The 20,750-nt window shown below is 42.4% G+C and overlaps 1 protein-coding gene across 6 annotated transcripts in view; it reads right to left on the bottom strand.

The window, feature by feature from the left end:
- LOC128689791 (uncharacterized) overlaps positions 1 to 10,310 on the bottom strand; it is a 52,659-nt gene extending 42,349 nt beyond the window's left edge. Inside the window, exons 1-3 of one of the 6 annotated variants that reach the window (XM_070087472.1) lie at positions 10,119 to 10,310; positions 9,460 to 9,609; positions 3,525 to 3,754 (exon numbers count right to left, since the gene is read on the bottom strand). In XM_070087472.1, coding sequence (XP_069943573.1) covers positions 3,525 to 3,754; positions 9,460 to 9,461 — 232 coding nt within the window. In that variant the 5' untranslated portion in view covers positions 9,462 to 9,609; positions 10,119 to 10,310. The other 5 variants (XM_070087467.1, XM_070087470.1, XM_070087469.1 and 2 more) reach the window with 5 other exon arrangements.
- Between the last annotated feature and the right edge of the window lie 10,440 nt (positions 10,311 to 20,750).

The following is a 20,750-nucleotide window of genomic DNA, read 5'->3' as shown; positions in this document are numbered from 1 at the left end:
CCGACCGCAACAGCTTGTAAACAATAGCACACTGACTCTTGGAGTGGCTGGGCTTGCTCAGGCCGCGCTCCGGGCACATCGACACGTTCTGGACAAACATTGTTGGTTAAGTTTTTCACCGTTGGTCAAGGCATTTTTTCTACGGCAAAAAGCACAGCTACACGAAATTGCCGTTACTTAATGCTGCCTTTAGTTGAGGGTCGACTGTATTTCTAGTATATTTTTAAATGTTAATATAGTAGTGCACTGTATACTCTAATAAACAGAATAGAGGACATCAGCTCTAATATACATTACTTAAGTTTGCATACTGGTTGGAGAGCTGGTCTTAAGTCCGAGTGGTCAGTAAACGAGTATGTCGCTAAGTAAGGAGAGGCTGTATTGATCACTTAATATATGACAGTGTAAATATGTTATCAAGCTTAAACATGCATTTGAAAGTGAAAAAAGGCCATGATTTGCTTTAAAGCTATTTTTGCTTTACAGCAGTAGCCCAGAACCTAACCTGCTATATAAGTAGGGCTTCCCTGTTCAGTGTTGCTTAGTTAATATACACTAAACATGAGAGATAAATTAGGAAGTTTTGAGAAGCAAAAATACTCATATCACTATACAGTGGACTCACTGTTTTCGTCGATCTCTATTATTGCCGATTTCAGTTTTGGCCGACTTTTTTCGTTGATTACCTCCGTTTTCGTCGATCGTACAGAGCCTGTCCAGTGCCCAGCGCACAGACAAAGCCACCTCCCACGTGCATTTTCAGTAAGTGTAGTGTTGTTTCTCGATGAGTGAACATATCCTGCCAGGTCATTTGAAACATTTCGTAATAATCCATTGTTTTGGCCACTTGTTTATTGTGTGTGACTGCTAAATAAGCAACCATGGCCCCAAAGAAAGCTCCTAGTGCCAGTGCTTTGGTAAAGAAAGTGAGGAACACCGTAGAACTGAAATAAGAAATCCTAAGAAAATATGACAGTGGCAAATGCATTGCTAAACTCAGCAGGATGTACAGGAAGTTGCCATCAACAATCGGCTCCATTGTGGCAAAGAGAAAAGAAATCATGGAAGCTGATGTTGAGAGAGGGGTGAATGCGATAACCAAACAGAGATCCCAAACAATTGAAGTAGAGAAATTGTTGTTGGTGTGGATCAGTGAGAAAGAGTTAGCAGGAGATAGTGCTGTGCAGTCTATAATTTGTGAAAAGGCAATGCAGTTGCATGATCATCTTATAAAGAAACTGCCTAAAACAAGTGCTGACGTAGGTGAATTTAAGGCCAGCAAAGGCTGGTTCGAAAAATTCAAGAAGCAAAGTGGCATACACAGTGTTGTAAGAAACGGTGAGGGTGCCAGTTCAGACAAGCAAATGGATGAAAAATTCGTGCGGGAATTCAAATGTTACATAGAAGCTGAAAATTTCCAACCCCAACAAGTGTTCAATTGTGATGAAACAGGCCTGTTTTGGAAGAAAATGCCAAAGAGGACCTACATTATTTAGGAGGAAAAGGCACTCCCAGGACACAAGCCTGTGAAAGACAGGCTAACTCTCTTGTTGTGTGGTAATGCTAGTGGGGATTTCAAAGTGAAGCCTTTACTGGTGTATCACTTTGAAAATCCCAGAGTGCTCAAGAAAAACAGTGTTGTCAAGAGTAAATTGTATGTGATGTGGAAGGCTAACAGTAGGGCATGGGTCACTAGGGAAATTTTCCTGGAATGGTTCAATGAAGTGTTTGGCCCGAGTGTGAAGAAATACCTCCTGGATAATTAACTGCCACTCCAGTGCCTCCTGTTAATGGACAATGCTCCTGCTCATCCTCCAGACTTGGAAGACCAATTGTCTAAGGAATTCAGTTTTGTAGCAGTGAAGTTCTTGCCTCCTAACACCACTCCTCTCATTCAGCCCATGAACCAGCAGATCATTGCAAACTTCAAAAACTGCACACCAAAGCAATGTTTCAAAGGTGCTGTGACATAACTTCAGACTCTGAATTGACCCTAAGAGAGTTCTGGAAGAATCACTTCAATATCTTCCACTGCATAGGCCTTATAGATAAGGCTTGGCAGGGAGTGACTTCCAGGATGATGAACTCTGCCTGGGGAAAACTGTGGCCAGATTGTGTCCAAGAGAAGGATTTTGAAGGGTCTGAAGCTGACCCTGTCAACCCTACACCTGTTGTGCAATCAACTGTGGCATTGGGAAATTCCATGGAGTTGGATGTGAGTGGCGACGATGTGGAAGAGTTGGTGGAGGACCACAATGAAGAGTTAACCAATGATGAGCTGCAAGAGCTTCATCTGCAACAGCAGCAGACCACAGTTGAGGAACTTGCTTCAGAGGAGGAAGAGAGATGGAAGAAGATGCCTTCAAAGAGTAAGGAGATTTGTGCAATGTGAACTACAGTGCATTAATTTGTGGAGGAACATCACCCTGAGAAAGCTGTTGCAATCCATGCTGGCAACTTTTACAATGACAATGCCATGTCCCATTTTAGGCAAATCTTAGAGATTCCAGAAACAGAGCAATCTGGACAGATATTTTGCACGACAGGGGTCCAGTGACTCTCAAGCTGGTCCTAGTGGCATTAAAAAAAAAGGAGGGAAGTGACCCCAGATAAGGACTTGGTACCTAGAGTCCTTATGGAGGGAGATTCCTCTTCCAAAGAATAACCTCTCTTTCCTCTCCCCTCCTCACTGTCTTCCTTCCAGCAACAACAGCCTTCAATAAAGGTAAGTGTCATGTGCAATGTTCATTCTTTTGTGCATGTAAATCTATCTTTAAGGTAAAAAAAAATTTTGTTGTTGATACTTCTGGGTGTCTGGAACAGATTAATTCCATTTACATTATTTCTCATGGGGAAAATGGTTTTGGTTTTGGCCAATGGCTCTGGAACGGATTAAACACGAAAACCGAGGGTCCACTGTATTTTTCAACTTTTCCTTTTCAGTTATTATTAGCCATATTACGAATATCTGACAAAATATTGAGACTGGGTTGCATATATACATAGGAGTAATGAAAAATTTCCATTAAGAAATATTGTACAAACATACATAGTGAAACCTCACTTTAAAAGACTAAAAGAGGAGAGGGTGCATTAATGTTGCTTGCCTTTTAAATGTGAATATTTTTTCCATGACTGTAACAGTAATACACAATTCTGTATTTAACGCATTTTGTCCATTTAATTCAAAATCAATTTAACCAGTGAACAGATAATTCTAGATTTAAAGGACTTTATTGTTAAATTCAAAATCAATTTACCATGTGAATCTTAACAAAAATTGACAATTCTGGACATAGCAGACTGTCCATTGTTTTCAGATGTTATCCAGTCACAGGTTTTGCCCGTTAAATATGAAATGTGTTATAACGGGGTCCATTAAATTGACGTTTTACTGTACACTATGCTTCACAAAATCTAATGTTAATACTATCACTCACAGTAAAATGAAATAATAATTTTAAGATTGCCCAATAGCACTGTTACACCTAATTACAGTAAAGTAAAAAAAAAAAAATGAGTACCATTAGCCATATATTTTTGTTGAACACCAATAAGCCACATTCTCCATGAAGCTGTTGTGAGCCATTTTTGTGCCACAATGTGGATTTGTTTTACCAGCCTGTACAACTCAGTTGCTCGCTGATCTGTGGTAAGAGATGAGTGCTGTGTTAGCCAGTACTGCACTGGCACACAGCATACCAACACACACAGGACTACAGCATCACGGCCAGACATAGGCATGGCAGTTCTCCTGGGAAGATAAAAATTTATATTAATATTGGGAATGTTATCTAATATGCTGCTAAAACTATTTGTTTTTAGTATATAATGAGGGGACATATTTATATAACATTTGAAGTTGTGGCCTGGTGGCTAGAGCTCTCGCTTCACATGGCGAGAGTCTGGGTTCGATTCCCAGCAAGGGTAGAAACAGTGGGCGCATTTCTTTACACCTATTGTCTATGTTCACCCATCAGTAAAATGGGTACCTGGGTGTTAATCGACTGGTGTGGGTAGCATCCTAGGATACTGACCTAATTTGCCCAAAATGCTAAGCATAACAAGGGGCTTTCTATATAGTAGTATGTCACTGATGTCAGCCAGACCTGTATACCATGCACATGTACTTGTATTAAATAAAGATATTAAACAGTGATTTGTTTTAAAGAATAAAAAAGTCACAATACAGTGGCTGGAACAAATTTGGCAACTTTCTAGTCCATCCTAGACCATCTGTCAAGTCACAACTGGGGTGAGAAAGATGAAAGGTCCCAGTTGTGACTTAATAATGGCCTGATAAAGACTGAAACACTTATGCAACATATGGAAAATATTAAGGAAACATTTTGCCACACAATGGCTTCATCAGTCCAATACAAAGCAGAAAGGTGTAAGGAGAGGAGGAGTTTGAGGTAATCAGTCCCTCAGCCTGGAGTCGATGTATTCAGTCCATCAACTTTGTAGAATGTACAGCATAGGGCTGTAGATGTGGCTTATATACTGTAGTCAGGTGAGGTGAAGCAGGAGGAGGCGGGGTCATAGTGGTACCATCCACTAGTCGAAGTAGGTCTTCGTCCAAAGGTTGGACAAGTTTTGAAGAATTCTTTGTATCAAGATCCCATGATGATGCAGTGTCTGACAGTTGTGATGAATGGGTTCAAAGACCGACAAGTTGAAGATTGAGACACTTATGCAACATACGGAAATCTTTATTAACCCGTAAACGGTCCAAACGTATATATACATTTTTTCAACATTTGAAAGTATGTAAAAAAAAGTAGATCTTTTTGTTTTTTACATTTGAAAATGTGTAAAAAAACTTTGATCTACTTTTTTTTTGTTATATTTGAAAATATGTAAAAAAAAAGTAGATCTACTTTTGTAGCATTACACATGTGAACGTAGATCTGCTTGGACCGTTTACGGGTTAAGGAAACGTTTCGCCACACAGTGGCTTCATCAGCCCAATACAAAGCAGAAAGGTGCAAGGAGAGGAGTAGTTTGAGGTAATCAGTCCCTCAGCCTGGAGTTGATGTGTTCAGCCCATCAACCTTGTAGAATGTACAGCATAGGGCTGTAGACGTGGCTTATATACTGTATCAAGATCATGGGATCTTGATACAAAGAATTCTTCAAAACTTGTCCAACCTTTGGATGAAGACCTACTTCGACTAGTGGATGGTACCACTATGACCCCGCCTCTTCCTGACTACAGTATATAACCCACATCTACGGCCGTATGCTGTACATTCTACAAAGTTGATGGACTGAACACATCGACTCCAGGCTGATGGACTGATTACTTCAAACTCTTCCTTTCTTACACCTCTCTGCTTTGTATTGAACTGATGAAGCCACTGTGTGGTGAAATGTTTCCTTAATAAAGATTCCCATATGTTGCATAAGTGTCTCAATCTTCAACTTGTCGGTTTTCAAACCCATTCATCATAACAATGGCCTACGATGAATTGAAACATCGTTATAAGGTTTCTCTCCTAAGTGTGGGTTTATGTGAACTGTGCTCTTTTTGGCTGAAGAGAGCATGAAAAAACTAGAATTCTACAAATATCAAATAAAATTTGAGTATGTTTTCTTATACAGTATACAACACAATTTAAATATATAATTCCGCATAGGCTTTTAAGAAGAAAGCTCTAAACCCATAGGGGTAACAGTTCCTGAAAAATGGGAGGCAATCACGTTTGTTCAAAGGAAAGGGAGTACAAGTCAAGGATTTATTATTTTTATTATCACACTGGCCGATTCCCACCAAGGCAGGGTGGCCCGAAAAAGAAAAACTTTCACCATCATTCACTCCATCACTGTCTTGCCAGAAGGGTGCTTTACACTACAGTTTTTAAACTGCAACATTAACACCCCTCCTTCAGAGTGCAGGCACTGTACTTCCCATCTCCAGGACTCAAGTCCGGCCTGCCGGTTTCCCTGAATCCCTTCATAAATGTTACTTTGCTCACACTCCAACAGCACGTCAAGTATTAAAAACCATTTGTCTCCATTCACTCCTATCAAACACGCTCACGCATGCCTGCTGGAAGTCCAAGCCCCTCGCACACAAAACCTCCTTTACCCCCTCCCTCCAACCCTTCCTAGGCCGACCCCTACCCCGCCTTCCTTCCACTACAGACTGATACACTCTTGAAGTTATTCTGTTTCGCTCCATTCTCTCTACATGTCCGAACCACCTCAACAACCCTTCCTCAGCCCTCTGGACAACAGTTTTGGTAATCCCGCACCTCCTCCTAACTTCCAAACTACGAATTCTCTGCATTATATTCACACCACACATTGCCCTCAGACATGACATCTCCACTGCCTCCAGCCTTCTCCTCGCTGCAACATTCATCACCCATGCTTCACACCCATATAAGAGCGTTGGTAAAACTATACTCTCATACATTCCCCTCTTTGCCTCCAAGGACAAAGTTCTTTGTCTCCACAGACTCCTAAGTGCACCACTCACTCTTTTTCCCTCATCAATTCTATGATTCACCTCATCTTTCATAGACCCATCCGCTGACACGTCCACTCCCAAATATCTGAATACGTTCACCTCCTCCATACTCTCTCCCTCCAATCTGATATTCAATCTTTCATCACCTAATCTTTTTGTTATCCTCATAACCTTACTCTTTCCTGTATTCACCTTTAATTTTCTTCTTTTGCACACCCTACCAAATTCATCCACCAATCTCTGCAGCTTCTCTTCAGAATCTCCCAAGAGCACAGTGTCATCAGCAAAGAGCACCTGTGACAACTCCCACCCTGTGTGTGATTCTTTATCTTTTAACTCCACGCCTCTTGCCAAGACCCTCGCATTTACTTCTCTTACAACCCCATCTATAAATATATTAAACAACCACGGTGACATCACACATCCTTGTCTAAGGCCTACTTTTACTGGGAAAAAATTTCCCTCTTTTCTACATACTCTAACTTGAGCCTCACTATCCTCGTAAAAACTCTTCACTGCTTTCAGTAACCTACCTCCTACACCATACACTTGCAACATCTGCCACATTGCCCCCCTATCCACCCTGTCATACGCCTTTTCCAAATCCATAAATGCCACAAAGACCTCTTTAGCCTTATCTAAATACTGTTCACTTATATGTTTCACTGTAAACACCTGGTCCACACACCCCCTACCTTTCCTAAAGCCTCCTTGTTCATCTGCTATCCTATTCTCCGTCTTACTCTTAATTCTTTCAATTATAACTCTACCATACACTTTACCAGGTACACTCAACAGACTTATCCCCCTATAATTTTTGCACTCTCTTTTATCCCCTTTGCCTTTATACAAAGGAACTATGCATGCTCTCTGCCAATCCCTAGGTACCTTACCCTCTTCCATACATTTATTAAATAATTGCACCAACCACTCCAAAACTATATCCCCACCTGCTTTTAACATTTCTATCTTTATCCCATCAATCCCGGCTGCCTTACCCCCTTTCATTTTACCTACTGCCTCACGAACTTCCCCCACACTCACAACTGGCTCTTCCTCACTCCTACAAGATGTTATTCCTCCTTGCCCTATACACGAAATCACAGCTTCCCTATCTTCATCAACATTTAACAATTCCTCAAAATATTCCCTCCATCTTCCCAATACCTCTAACTCTCCATTTAATAACTCTCCTCTCCTATTTTTAACTGACAAATCCATTTGTTCTCTAGGCTTCCTTAACTTGTTAATCTCACTCCAAAACTTTTTCTTATTTTCAACAAAATTTGTTGATAACAGCTCACCCACTCTCTCATTTGCTCTCTTTTTACATTGCTTCACCACTCTCTTAACCTCTCTCTTTTTCTCCATATACTCTTCCCTCCTTGCATCACTTCTACTTTGTAAAAACTTCTCATATGCTAACTTTTTCTCCCTTACTACTCTCTTTACATCATCATTCCACCAATCGCTCCTCTTCCCTCCTGCACCCACTTTCCTGTAACCACAAACTTCTGCTGAACACTCTAACACTACATTTTTAAACCTACCCCATTCCTCTTCGACCCCATTGCCTATGCTCTCATTAGCCCATCTATCCTCCAATAGCTGTTTATATCTTACCCTAACTGCCTCCTCTTTTAGTTTATAAACCTTCACCTCTCTCTTCCCTGATGCTTCTATTCTCCTTGTATCCCATCTACCTTTTACTCTCAGTGTAGCTACAACTAGAAAGTGATCTGATATATCTGTGGCCCCTCGATAAACATGTACATCCTGAAGTCTACTCAACAGTCTTTTATCTACTAATACATAATCCAACAAACTACTGTCATTTCGCCCTACATCATATCGTGTATACTTATTTATCCTCTTTTTCTTAAAATATGTATTACCTATAACTAAACCCCTTTCTATACAAAGTTCAATCAAAGGGCTCCCATTATCATTTACACCTGGCACCCCAAACTTACCTACCACACCCTCTCTAAAAGTTTCTCCTACTTTAGCATTCAGGTCCCCTACCACAATTACTCTCTCACTTGGTTCAAAGGCTCCTATACATTCACTTAACATCTCCCAAAATCTCTCTCTCTCCTCTGCATTCCTCTCTTCTCCAGGTGCATACACGCTTATTATGACCCACTTCTCGCATCCAACCTTTACTTTAATCCACATAATTCTCGAATTTACACATTCATATTCTCTTTTCTCCTTCCATAACTGATCATTTAACATTACTGCTACCCCTTCCTTTGCTCTAACTCTCTCAGATACTCCAGATTTAATCCCATTTATTTCCCCCCACTGAAACTCTCCTACCCCCTTCAGCTTTGTTTCGCTTAGAGCCAGGACATCCAACTTCTTTTCATTCATAACATCAGCAATCATCTGTTTCTTGTCATCCGCACTACATCCACGCACATTTAAACAACCCAGTTTTATAAAGTTTTTCTTCTTCTCTTTTTTAGTAAATGTATACAGGAGAAGGGGTTACTAGCCCATTGCTCCCGGCATTTTAGTCGCCTCATACGACACGCATGGCTTACGGAGGAAAGATTCTTTTCCACTTCCCCATGGACAATAGAAGAAATAAAAAAGAACAAGAGCTATTTAGAATAAGGAGAAAACCTAGATGTATGTATATATATATATGCATGTGCGTGTCTGTGAAGTGTGACCCAAGTGTAAGTAGGAGTAGCAAGATATCCCTGTTATCTAGCGTGTTTATGAGACAGAAAAAGAAAACCAGCAATCCTACCATCATGCAAAACAGTTACAGGTTTTTGTTTCACAGTCATCTGGCAGGACGGTAGTACTTCCCTGGGTGGTTGCTGTCTACCAGGTTGCTGTCTACCTGTCAGTCAGGAAGTGGAATAGCCTAGAAAGTGACGTAGTGGAGGCAGGAACCATACATAGTTTTAAGACGAGGTTTGATAAAGCTCATGGAAGTTTGATAAAGCTCATGGTAAGTTTTTACTTACATTAATCAGGGTGAAATGCTCAACATTTTGGGGGTTATCAAGCACCAAGTCTGATCCAGGAAAGGGGAGGACAAATCCAATTCCTTGGATGAAGAGCCTCTCACCAGTGTCACTGCGCATCCCTTGAGAGTTGAACTTCAGCAGCAAATGCTAGATAATATTATTATATTAATAGTGAAATGATGAACCCATGAGGTTCATAAACCCCCCTGAGAATGGGAAGCAATCAGGTTTGATCCCAGGAAAGGAAATGTAGCCCCGATTCCTTGGATTATTATATGCATGGGAAAGTGGTAAACTTGAAGGGGGTCATACAGTACTTGAGATATGGGAGGAACTTCAGTTTGAATCTAAAGCCTCGGAGCAAGAGCCCTTCACTGGCATGAGGAAAGGACCGCAATGCAAATAAGCCGATATAACCTTTCTCAGGGTTATCCTCGGTGATTCGCTATTGTGGAAGACTATTGTAATCATCCAAAGATTGCGTCATTATACATGAATAAACTTAGTAGTTACCACTTAAAGGGTAAATGATTGTTCCAGTTCCTTGAAGCAAGAGCCCTTCACAACCATCCCACCTGAAGAGAACACCACATGTGGTTACATATTAATATTTATTACATGAAAAGCAACAACAGTAGAACCATTTAACTACTCACATTCATGTATTTCTTGTTAGATTCCCAGTACTGTATTGTTCAAACTATTTCTAACAACATACTAAAATACATATAATTTCCATTTTACCCAAGATACATAAAAAAAAAACTGGTGTAAAGAGTGCTAAAACTTTTGTTAATAGATAACTTGACAGTTTCTAGTTAGCTCCAGCTGACTGTAAGCACCTCCGATTCTTATATTTTATGTATATTTTTAAATCAAAGGTAATGTCTGGAGGTAAAAAAAACATACAATAGTGTACTTTAAGAATATAATAAACATTGTGTAGTTTTATCAGAAAATATTATTTTAAGATTCGATTAGTCTCTGTGTCATTGTGTAAATCAACCGAAGCCAAAGCCAGATTACATTTTCGAACGAAAGTAAAATGTAAATAAACAAGAGAGACACGTTGGGTCACGCCATTGGTGGAACCAACACCTGTGACAACGCCCCATGACACCAGTGACAACAGTGGTGACAAGTGACAACACCGGTGACAATACCAGTGAACCAGCATCGGTGGCAACACAACACTGAATAAGCATCAGTGACAACACTGAACCACCATCAGTGACAACACTGGACCAACATCAGTGACATCACTGAGCCAGCATCAGTGACAACACAACCACCATCAGTGACAACACTGGACCAACATCAGTGACGACAACACTGATCCAACATCAGTGACAACACTGAACCAGCATCAGTGACAACACTGAACCAGCATCAGTGACAACACTGGACCAACATCAGTGACAACACTGGACCAACATCAGTGACATCACTGAGCCAGCATCAGTGATAACACTGAACCACCATCAGTGACAACACTGGACCAACATCAGTGACGACAACACTGATCCAACATCAGTGACAACATTGAACCAGCATCAGTGACAACACTGAACCAGCATCAGTGACAACACTGAACCAACATCAGTGGCAACAACACTAATAACACCAGTGAGAACAGAGACAATAGTGACAACACCCCTGACAATGCCTGGAGTATACCTGGAGGGTGTTCAGTGGGTCAACGCCCCTGCGGCCCGGTCCATGACCAGGCCTCGCGGTGGATCAGGGCCTAATCCGTAGCTCGATTGCTAGCGCACTCAACTCACACACAGGTCTGGGGGTCAGTCCCCAGTACTGGTGGAAACATTAGGGCGTGTTTCCTTAAGACACCTGCTGCCCCTCTTCACCCATCAGTAAAATACTAGGTACCTGGGTGTTAGTCGCCTGGTGTGGGTTACACCCTAGGACAGAACTTTCCTAATTTCCCCGAAATGCTCTGCATAACAAAGGGCTTTTTATATAGCAGTATGTCATTGATGTCAGCTAGGCCTATATACCTTGTACATGTACTTGTAGAAAAGATTATAATATAATCAACCAGGCTGTTATTGCAGGCCACACACAAACCTACACACGAACCACAGCCCGGCTGGTCAGGTACTGACTTTAGGTGCCTGTCCAACTCTCTCTTGAAGACAGCTCGGGGTCTACTGGTAATCCTCCTTATGGGAGGCAGCTGAACAGCCTTGGGGCCCCTGACACTCTGTGTTGTCTCTTAGTGTACTCATGGCACCCCTTAGGGGGATGTTGCACTGCTTGCTGAGTCTTTAACTTTCGCAGGGGCTGATTTCCATGTGCCCTAGTCCATCTATGAGCTTTCCAAGTGGCCTGGTGGCTAAAGCTCCCGCTTCACACACGGAGGGCCCGGGTTCGATTCCCGGCGGGTGGAAACATTTCGACACGTTTCCTTACACCTGTTGTCCTGTTCACCTAGCAGCAAATAGGTACCTCGGTGTTAGTCGACTGGTGTGGGTTGCATCCTGGGGGACAAGATTAAGGACCCCAATGGAAATAAGTTAGACAGTCCTCGATGACGCACTGACTTTCTTGGGTTATCCTGGGTGGCTAACCCTCCGGGGTTAAAAATCCGAACGAAATCTTATCTTATCTTATCTTACCTGCATTCTAAGGAATACAGGTCAAGGGACTTCAATCATACCTGGAGTTTACCTGGAGAGAGTTCCGGGGGTCAACGCCCCCGCGGCCCGGTCTGTGACCAGGCCTCCTGGTGGATCAGAGCCTGATCAACCAGGCTGTTGCTGCTGGCTGCACGCAAACCAACGTACGAGCCACAGCCCGGCTGATCAGGAACTGACTTTAGGTGCTTGTCCAGTGCCAGCTTGAAGACTGCCAGAGGTCTGTTGGTAATCCCCCTTATGTGTGCTGGGAGGCAGTTGAACAGTCTCGGGCCCCTGACACTTATTGTATGGTCTCTTAACGTGCTAGTCCCCTCAAGGAAGGTTCCTTGATGTTGGTGAGGGGCTCTTGATTTAGGGAATTGGATCTGTGCTCCAGTTCCCCGAATTAAGCCTGAATGCCTTCCACATCCCCCCCCCCAGGCGCTGTATAATCCTCCGGGTTTAGCGCTTCCCCCTTGATTATAATCATAATAATAATTAACGTGCTAGTGACACCCCTGCTTTTCATTGGGGGGATGGTGCATCGTCTGCCAAGTCTTTTGCTTTCGTAGTGAGTGATTTTCGTGTGCAAGTTCGGTACTAGTCCCTCTAGGATTTTCCAGGTGTATATAATCACGTATCTCTCCCTCCTGCGTTCCAGGGAATACAGGTTTAGGAACCTCAAGCGCTCCCAGTAATTGAGGTGTTTTATCTCCATTATGCGCGCCGTGAAAGTTCTCTGTACATTTTCTAGGTCGGCAATTTCACCTGCCTTGAAAGGTGCTGTTAGTGTGCAGCAATATTCCAGCCTAGATAGAACAAGTGACCTGAAGAGTGTCATCATGGGCTTGGCCTCCCTAGTTTTGAAGGTTCTCATTATCCATCCTGTCATTTTTCTAGCAGATGCGATTGATACAATGTTATGGTCCTTGAAGGTGAGATCCTCCGACATGATCACTCCCAGGTCTTTGACGTTGGTGTTTCGCTCTATTTTGTGGCCAGAATTTGTTTTGTACTCTGATGAAGATTTAATTTCCTCATGTTTACCATATCTGAGTAATTGAAATTTCTCATCGTTGAATTTCATATTGTTTTCTGCAGCCCACTGAAAGATTTGGTTGATGTCCGCCTAGAGCTTTGCAGTGTCTGCAATGGAAGACACTCATGCAGATTCGGGTGTCATCTGCAAAGGAAGACACGGTGCTGTGGCTGACATATTTGTCTATGTCGGATATGAGGATGAGGAACAAGATGGGAGCGAGTACTGTGCCTTGTGGAACAGAGCTTTTCACCGTAGTTGCCTCGGACTTTACTCTGTTGACGACTACTCTCTGTGTTCTGTTAATGAGGAAATTATAGATCCATCGACCGACTTTTCCTGTTATTCCTTTAGCACGCATTTTGTGCGCTATTACGCCATGGTCACACTTGTCGAAGGCTTTTGCAAAGTCTGTATATATTACATCTGCATTCTTTTTGTCTTCTAGTGCATTTAGGACCTTGTCGTAGTGATCCAATAGTTGAGACAGACAGGAGCGACCTGTTCTAAACCCATGTTGCCCTGGGTTGTGTCCAGTAATTGAGGTGCTTTATTGTATTTATACGTGCAGTGAAAGTTCTCTGTATGTTTTCCAGGTCTGCAATTTTGCCTGCATTGACCCCTCAAGGAAGGTTCCTTGATGTTGGTGAGGGGCTCTTGATTTAGGGAATTGGATCTGTGCTCCAGTTCCCCGAATTAAGCCTGAATGCCTTCCACATCCCCCCCCCCAGGCGCTGTATAATCCTCCGGGTTTAGCGCTTCCCCCTTGATTATAATAATAATAATAATGCCTGCATTGAAAGGGGACATTAGTATACAGCAGTACTCCAGCCTAGAGAGAAGAAGCGATTTGAAAAGAATCATCACTGGCGTGGAATACCAAGTCTTGAAGGGTCTCATTTTTTGTCCTATCATTTTCCTAGCAGATGTGGTAGAGACATTGTTGTGATCTTTCAAAGTGAGATTCTCTGATCATCACTCAGGTCCTTCACATTAGTTTTTTGCTCTGTTGTGTTGTTGGAATTTGTTTTATAGTCCGATCCAGGTTTTTTTTTATTTCCTCGAGCTTTCCATAGCAGAGCAATTGAAATTTGTAATCACTGAACTTCGTGTTGTTTTCTGATGCCCATGAGCAACTGCATGCTGCTACCAAGAGTTACAAAACCTACAAGAATCTCGGAGACTAGTGTTTCCTTATTAGACCACATCTGGACCAACACCATATCCCCTTTAAAATCAGGCATAATCACATATAACACCACAGACCACTACCCTACCTTTCTCATAACCAATCTAGGTAAATTACCTCAAGACACTACAAAATTTACCTTCAGACTTCATAATGAGACAGCTTTTAATAACTTCACAACATCAATGACCAACGTCAACTGGCAAACCGAGCTAGAAATCTATACAGATACCGACAAATATATTAATAATTTTCTAAAAAAGACCCAATACCTCTATAACATGCATTGCCCTAAAAAAAAAAAAAAAGATCACAGCTAAGAGATTGAACAGTCCGACTAACACCCAGCATCCTCAAATCCATAAATATAAAGCACCAGTATGAAAAACAGTACAGAATGGGCCAAATAACCAGAGACCAAACAAGACGTTACTCGTCAATCCTAACCAGCCTGATAAGAAGGGCAAAAAAAATTGTATTATGAGAACAGATTACTTAACTTAAAAGGTGATATGAAAAAGATCTGGAAACCCCTATCTGAAATTCTAGGAACTAAAAAATTATCAGGAAACAGAACAATCAAACTAACAAAACCAGATGAACCCCTACTCCCACCGAATGAAACAGCAAACAGGGCCAATGTTTTCTTCTCCTCCATAGGAAAAAACTTAGCGAGCAAAATCCCAAGCTCAAACACCCCACATAATGACTACCTCACTGGCACCTACCCGAACACACTATTCCTAGCTCCGACCAGCCCAACAGAAGTCTCACTTATTATCAACACACTAAAGAACAAGGCAGGAGATGTAAATAACTTACCACCCTTTATATATACAAAAAAGCTTCTCAAATGCTGTCACCAATCATTGCAACACTTTTTAACAAATCCATCGAATCCTCTACCTTCCCCTCAATTCTCAAAATAGCGAGGGGTCACCCCGATACATAAAGGAGGAGATCAAACAGACCTGAATAACTATAGGCCAATATCTAACTTACCTCTTCTCTCTAAAATCTTGGAAAAGTTAATTCATAGGCAGATCTATTCCTACCTCGTCTCCCACAACATACTCAACCCCTGTCAGTTTGGGTTTAGGCCTAATAAAAACACGAATGATGCTATTATACACATGCTAGAGCTAATATACACAGCACTCGAGAAAAAAGAAGTCCCACTGGGAATTTTCATTGATCTACGTAAAGCTTTTGATACAGTTGACCATGATTTGTTACACATAAAATTATCACAATATGGTATAAGAGGGCACTCCCTCAACTACCTAAGTAAGTAAGTAAGTAAGTTTATTCAGGTATACACAAATACAGTTACATAGAATTATCATACATAGCAGCATGTGTGTAGAGAACCTAGGATAACCCAAAAAAGTCAGACAGAGTGACTTATTGCCATTGGGGTCCTTTTACCTTATTATTATAATATAAAGGTTATAATATTTTCTTATTATTCTACAATGAAGATAACATCTTATTATCATACTAAAAAGACTATCTACTACACCAAGGTCATTAAGACTATCTACAATACGAGGGGCTGTATAGCCCTTCCCCTCAAGGAAGGTTCCTTGATGTTGGTGAGGGGCTCTTGATTTAGGGAATTGGATCTGTGCTCCAGTTCCCCGAATTAAGCCTGAATGCCTTCCACATCCCCCCCCACAGGCGCTGTATAATCCTCCAGGTTTAGCGCTTCCCCCTTGATTATAATAATAATAATGTATAGCCCTTGTGGCTTAGCGCTTCTTTTTGATTATAATAATAATAATACAATACGAGGGTCATTACTAGGAATAAGGTAAAATTTACACGTATGTTAGCTAAAAAATAGAAAATCATTCCCCTCCCTTTCTGTAGCTACATTCATCAGACACCTTTTGGCACTCTTCTTGAACTGGTTCATGCTATGACTGGCTTTGACATGTGCGGGCAGTCTGTTCCATTCCTTTATTGCTGTACAATAAAAGGTGTTTGAAGCCTGGCCACTGACTGTGGGTACTACAAAGTTGTGCGCTCTCCCCCTAGTACTATGATTGCTTTGGTTCTCAACCTTGACAAAATTGACAGCAAGATATTCTGGACATTGTTTGTGAGCAATTTTATAAACATGATTTAGCTTCAGTTGTTTTACTCTGTCTTCAACATTCAGCATATCCAACTGCTGTAATTCATCCTGGCCTACATGTTCTCTTGGTCCCAGCCCCAGGATGAATCTTACGATTTTGTTCTGGGTGATTTGCAGCCTAGCTTTCAGTTTTTTTGTCAAGGCAGAGTACCAAGAAGAGCAAGCGTAATCCATATGGCATTGTATAAGGGCTAGACATAGGGTCCTGCGAGCCTCAGTAGGTAGACTCTGTGCTTGTCTATACAGGAACTTCAGTCTGGCATTCGCTTTCTTTACTACACTGTTCCCTATCAATTCTCCTGACATGCATGGGTCAAAGGGGATTCCCAAATATTTTACTGATGAAACCAAAGTGATGGGCTCCCCATTACATTGAACATTAAAATTATTTACCCTTCTCAGTTTATGTTTCGTGCCAAAGAGAATGGCTTCAGTTTTCCCTAGATGTAATGATAGTTTGTTGTCTACTAACCATTTGCTGCAGGACTCCAGTTCCAGTGTTAAAACATTAGCAATATCTTGTGGGTCTTTACCTGACACTAACAGAGCACTGTCATCTGCATACAGTAGGAGTTTGCACTTGACACTGATAGGCATATCATTGACATAACATAAGAATAATAAGGGACCCAGAATACTACCTTGGGGATTATTATTATAATCAAGGGGGAAGCGCTAAACCCGGAGGATTATACAGCGCCTGGGGGGGGGGATGTGGAAGGCATTCAGGCTTAATTCGGGGAACTGGAGCACAGATCCAATTCTCTAAATCAAGAGCCCCTCACCAACATCAAGGAACCTTCCTTGAGGGGACTACCTTGGGGAACTCCACATGTTATCGGCAGGGGTTCTGATTCTGTTTTGTTGATTTTGGCTATTTGTCTCCTGTTGCTAAGGTAGCTGTAAACAAGCATCCTAACTCAAGGATCCAATTTAGGAAAAACACACACAACTTTGTGTTTGTGGAACAGAATGCAGAACTGATCAATGATCTACTTAGTACACCTTATGGGGGTATTAAGCTGCTCCGACCTCCATCAGACACTCACCACTTTAAAAAATGGGTCAGTATCATAATCTTTGGATACCCTCTCTGCATGGACCCATCCCATCTGACTCTAAGTGAGCATATCATCAAGCCTAAAAGACTTAAAGGAAAATCCCAAATTATTGCCAGTTGGGTGGGTCCTGTGCCCCTCCCCCGGAATATCTGGGTGCATGGTTTACGTTTCCTAAACATCGAAGTGTACCTACCCCCTAAACGTAGGTGTTACAAATGCCAGCACTATGGCCATGTTGCAGTAGACTGTGGAATACTACATTCTTGGTGTGGTAAGTGTGCTGGGAAACATCCCACTAGAGAATGCACAGTAGGCCCTGACAGCCAAAAATTTAAGTGTATTAACTGTAAAGAAGTTGGGGTTACAGTTTCCCACAAGGACTGCAGTCAGAACCCAAACAACCTTCGATGTAAACCTGATAACAGTCCTTTAATGGTAACTGAGGATGGGGCCATCCAGTCTACCACAGCCAGATCTGAGACTGAACCTCTGCAAAGCGTCCAAGAACCCCACCTCACTGCAAAGGATTCTGGTGATACCAGAATGCCATCACACACACCAGCTGTGGAGGAGCTAGCCATCCCTGCTAGCACATATGGAACTACTGGTCTGCCACTACAGATACCTATGGCTACACCTGAATATGGGGACGAGTTTGTCATTTCTCCCAATACACACAACTACAACAGTCAGACGGACACCACACAGGTAACCTCCCTAGAAATTGGAGATGAGTCAGATGCACAGGACCTACCTGCAATGAATGATGAAACAGAGAACACTAATGTAACCATGGTACCTGTTAAGGTGATAGGTGTTAAAGAAAGCACTAACCCAGAAGTGCCATCCTCCGGAGAGGCATTGGATTCGCCTGACCTTCCTCATATTATAACAAATTTCCAGAAAAAAATTGAGCATCTTGAACAGATCCTGACAAGTTTAATAAATATATGTACGAGCCACAGCCCGGCTGATCAGGAACTGACTTTAGGTGCTTGTCCAGTGCCAGCTTGAAGACTGCCAGGGGTCTGTTGGTAATCCCCCTTATGTGTGCTGGGAGGAAGTTGAACAGTCTCGGGCCCCTGACACTTATTGTATGGTCTCTTAACGTGCTAGTGACACCCCTGCTTTTCATTGGGGGGATGGTGCATCGTCTGCCAAGTCTTTTGCTTTCGTAGTGAGTGATTTTCGTGTGCAAGTTCGGTACTAGTCCCTCTAGGATTTTCCAGGTGTATATAATCATGTATCTCTCCCTCCTGCGTTCCAGGGAATACAGGTTTAGGAACCTCAAGCGCTCCCAATAATTGAGGTGTTTTATCTCCGTTATGCGCGCCGTGAAAGTTCTCTGTACATTTTCTAGGTCGGCAATTTCACCTGCCTTGAAAGGTGCTGTTAGTGTGCAGCAATATTCCAGCCTAGATAGAACAAGTGACCTGAAGAGTGTCATCATGGGCTTGGCCTCCCTAGTTTTGAAGGTTCTCATTATCCATCCTGTCGTTTTTCTAGCAGATGCGATTGATACAATGTTATGGTCCTTGAAGGTGAGATCCTCCGACATGATCACTCCCAGGTCTTTGACGTTGGTGTTTCGCTCTATTTTGTGGCCAGAATTTGTTTTGTACTCTGATGAAGATTTAATTTCCTCATGTTTACCATATCTGAGTAATTGAAATTTCTCATCGTTGAACTTCATATTGGTATCTGCTGGCATGGGAAATCTGGAAAAACAGATGGGACGTGCAACTATGACCACCCTAGAAAATGCCATGCCCATATGACAACAGGAAAATGCAAACTCCCTTCCTGTAAGCTTTTTCACCCTGAAATGTGTACCTCTTCAGTACAGGAAAGACTGTGCTATAACTTAAATTGCCAGGCATACCATCTAACCTGGAGTTTACCTGGAGAGAGTTCCGGGGGTCAACGCCCCCGCGGCCCGGTCTGAGACCAGGCCTCCTGGTGGATCAGAGCCTGATCAACCAGGCTGTTGCTGCTGGCTGCACGCAAACCAACATACGAGCCACAGCCCGGCTGATCCGGAACTGACTTTAGGTGCTTGTCCAGTGCCAGCTTGAAGACTGCCAGGGGTCTGTTGGTAATCCCCCTTATGTGTGCTGGGAGGCAGTTGAACAGTCTCGGGCCCCTGACACTTATTGTATGGTCTCTTAACGTGCTAGTGACACCCCTGCTTTTCATTGGAGAAAAACTTTCACCATCATTCACTCCATCACTGTCTTGCCAGAAGGGTGCTTTACACTACAGTTTTTAAACTGCAACATTAACACCCCTCCTTCAGAGTGCAGGCACTGTACTTCCCATCTCCAGGACTCAAGTCTGGCCTGCCGGTTTCCCTGAATCCCTTCATAAATGTTACTTTGCTCACACTCCAACAGCACGTCAAGTATTAAAAACCATTTGTCTCCATTCACTCCTATCAAACACGCTCATGCATGCCTCCTGAAAGTCCAAGCCCCTCGCACACAAAACCTCCTTTACCCCCTCCCTCCAACTTTTCCTAGGCCGACCCCTACCCCGCCTTCCTTCCACTACAGACTGATACACTCTTGAAGTCATTCTGTTTCGCTCCATTCTCTCTACATGTCCGAACCACCTCAACAACCCTTCCTCAGCCCTCTGGACAACAGTTTTGGTAATCCCGCACCTCCTCCTAACTTCCAAACTATGAATTCTCTGCATTATATTCACACCACACATTGCCCTCAGACATGACATCTCCACTGCCTCCAGCCTTCTCCTCGCTGCAACATTCATCACCCACGCTTCACACCCATATAAGAGCGTTGGTAAAACTATACTCTCATACATTCCCCTCTTTGCCTCCAAGGACAAAGTTCTTTGTCTCCACAGACTCCTAAGTGCACCACTCACTCTTTTTCCCTCATCAATTCTATGATTCACCTCATCTTTCATAGACCCATCCGCTGACACGTCCACTCCCAAATATCTGAATACGTTCACCTCCTCCATACTCTCTCCCTCTAATCTGATATTCAATCTTTCATCACCTAATCTTTTTGTTATCCTCATAACCTTACTCTTTCCTGTATTCACCTTTAATTTTCTTCTTTTGCACACCCTACCAAATTCATCCACCAATCTCTGCAACTTCTCTTCAGAATCTCCCAAGAGCACAGTGTCATCAGCAAAGAGCAGCTGTGACAACTCCCACTTTATGTGTGATTCTTTATCTTTTAACTCCACG

The sequence above is a fragment of the Cherax quadricarinatus genome, chromosome 22 (genome assembly GCF_038502225.1).
Source record: "Cherax quadricarinatus isolate ZL_2023a chromosome 22, ASM3850222v1, whole genome shotgun sequence".
NCBI lineage: Eukaryota > Metazoa > Arthropoda > Malacostraca > Decapoda > Parastacidae > Cherax > Cherax quadricarinatus.
This window is presented reverse-complemented; position numbering and strand designations above follow the sequence as displayed.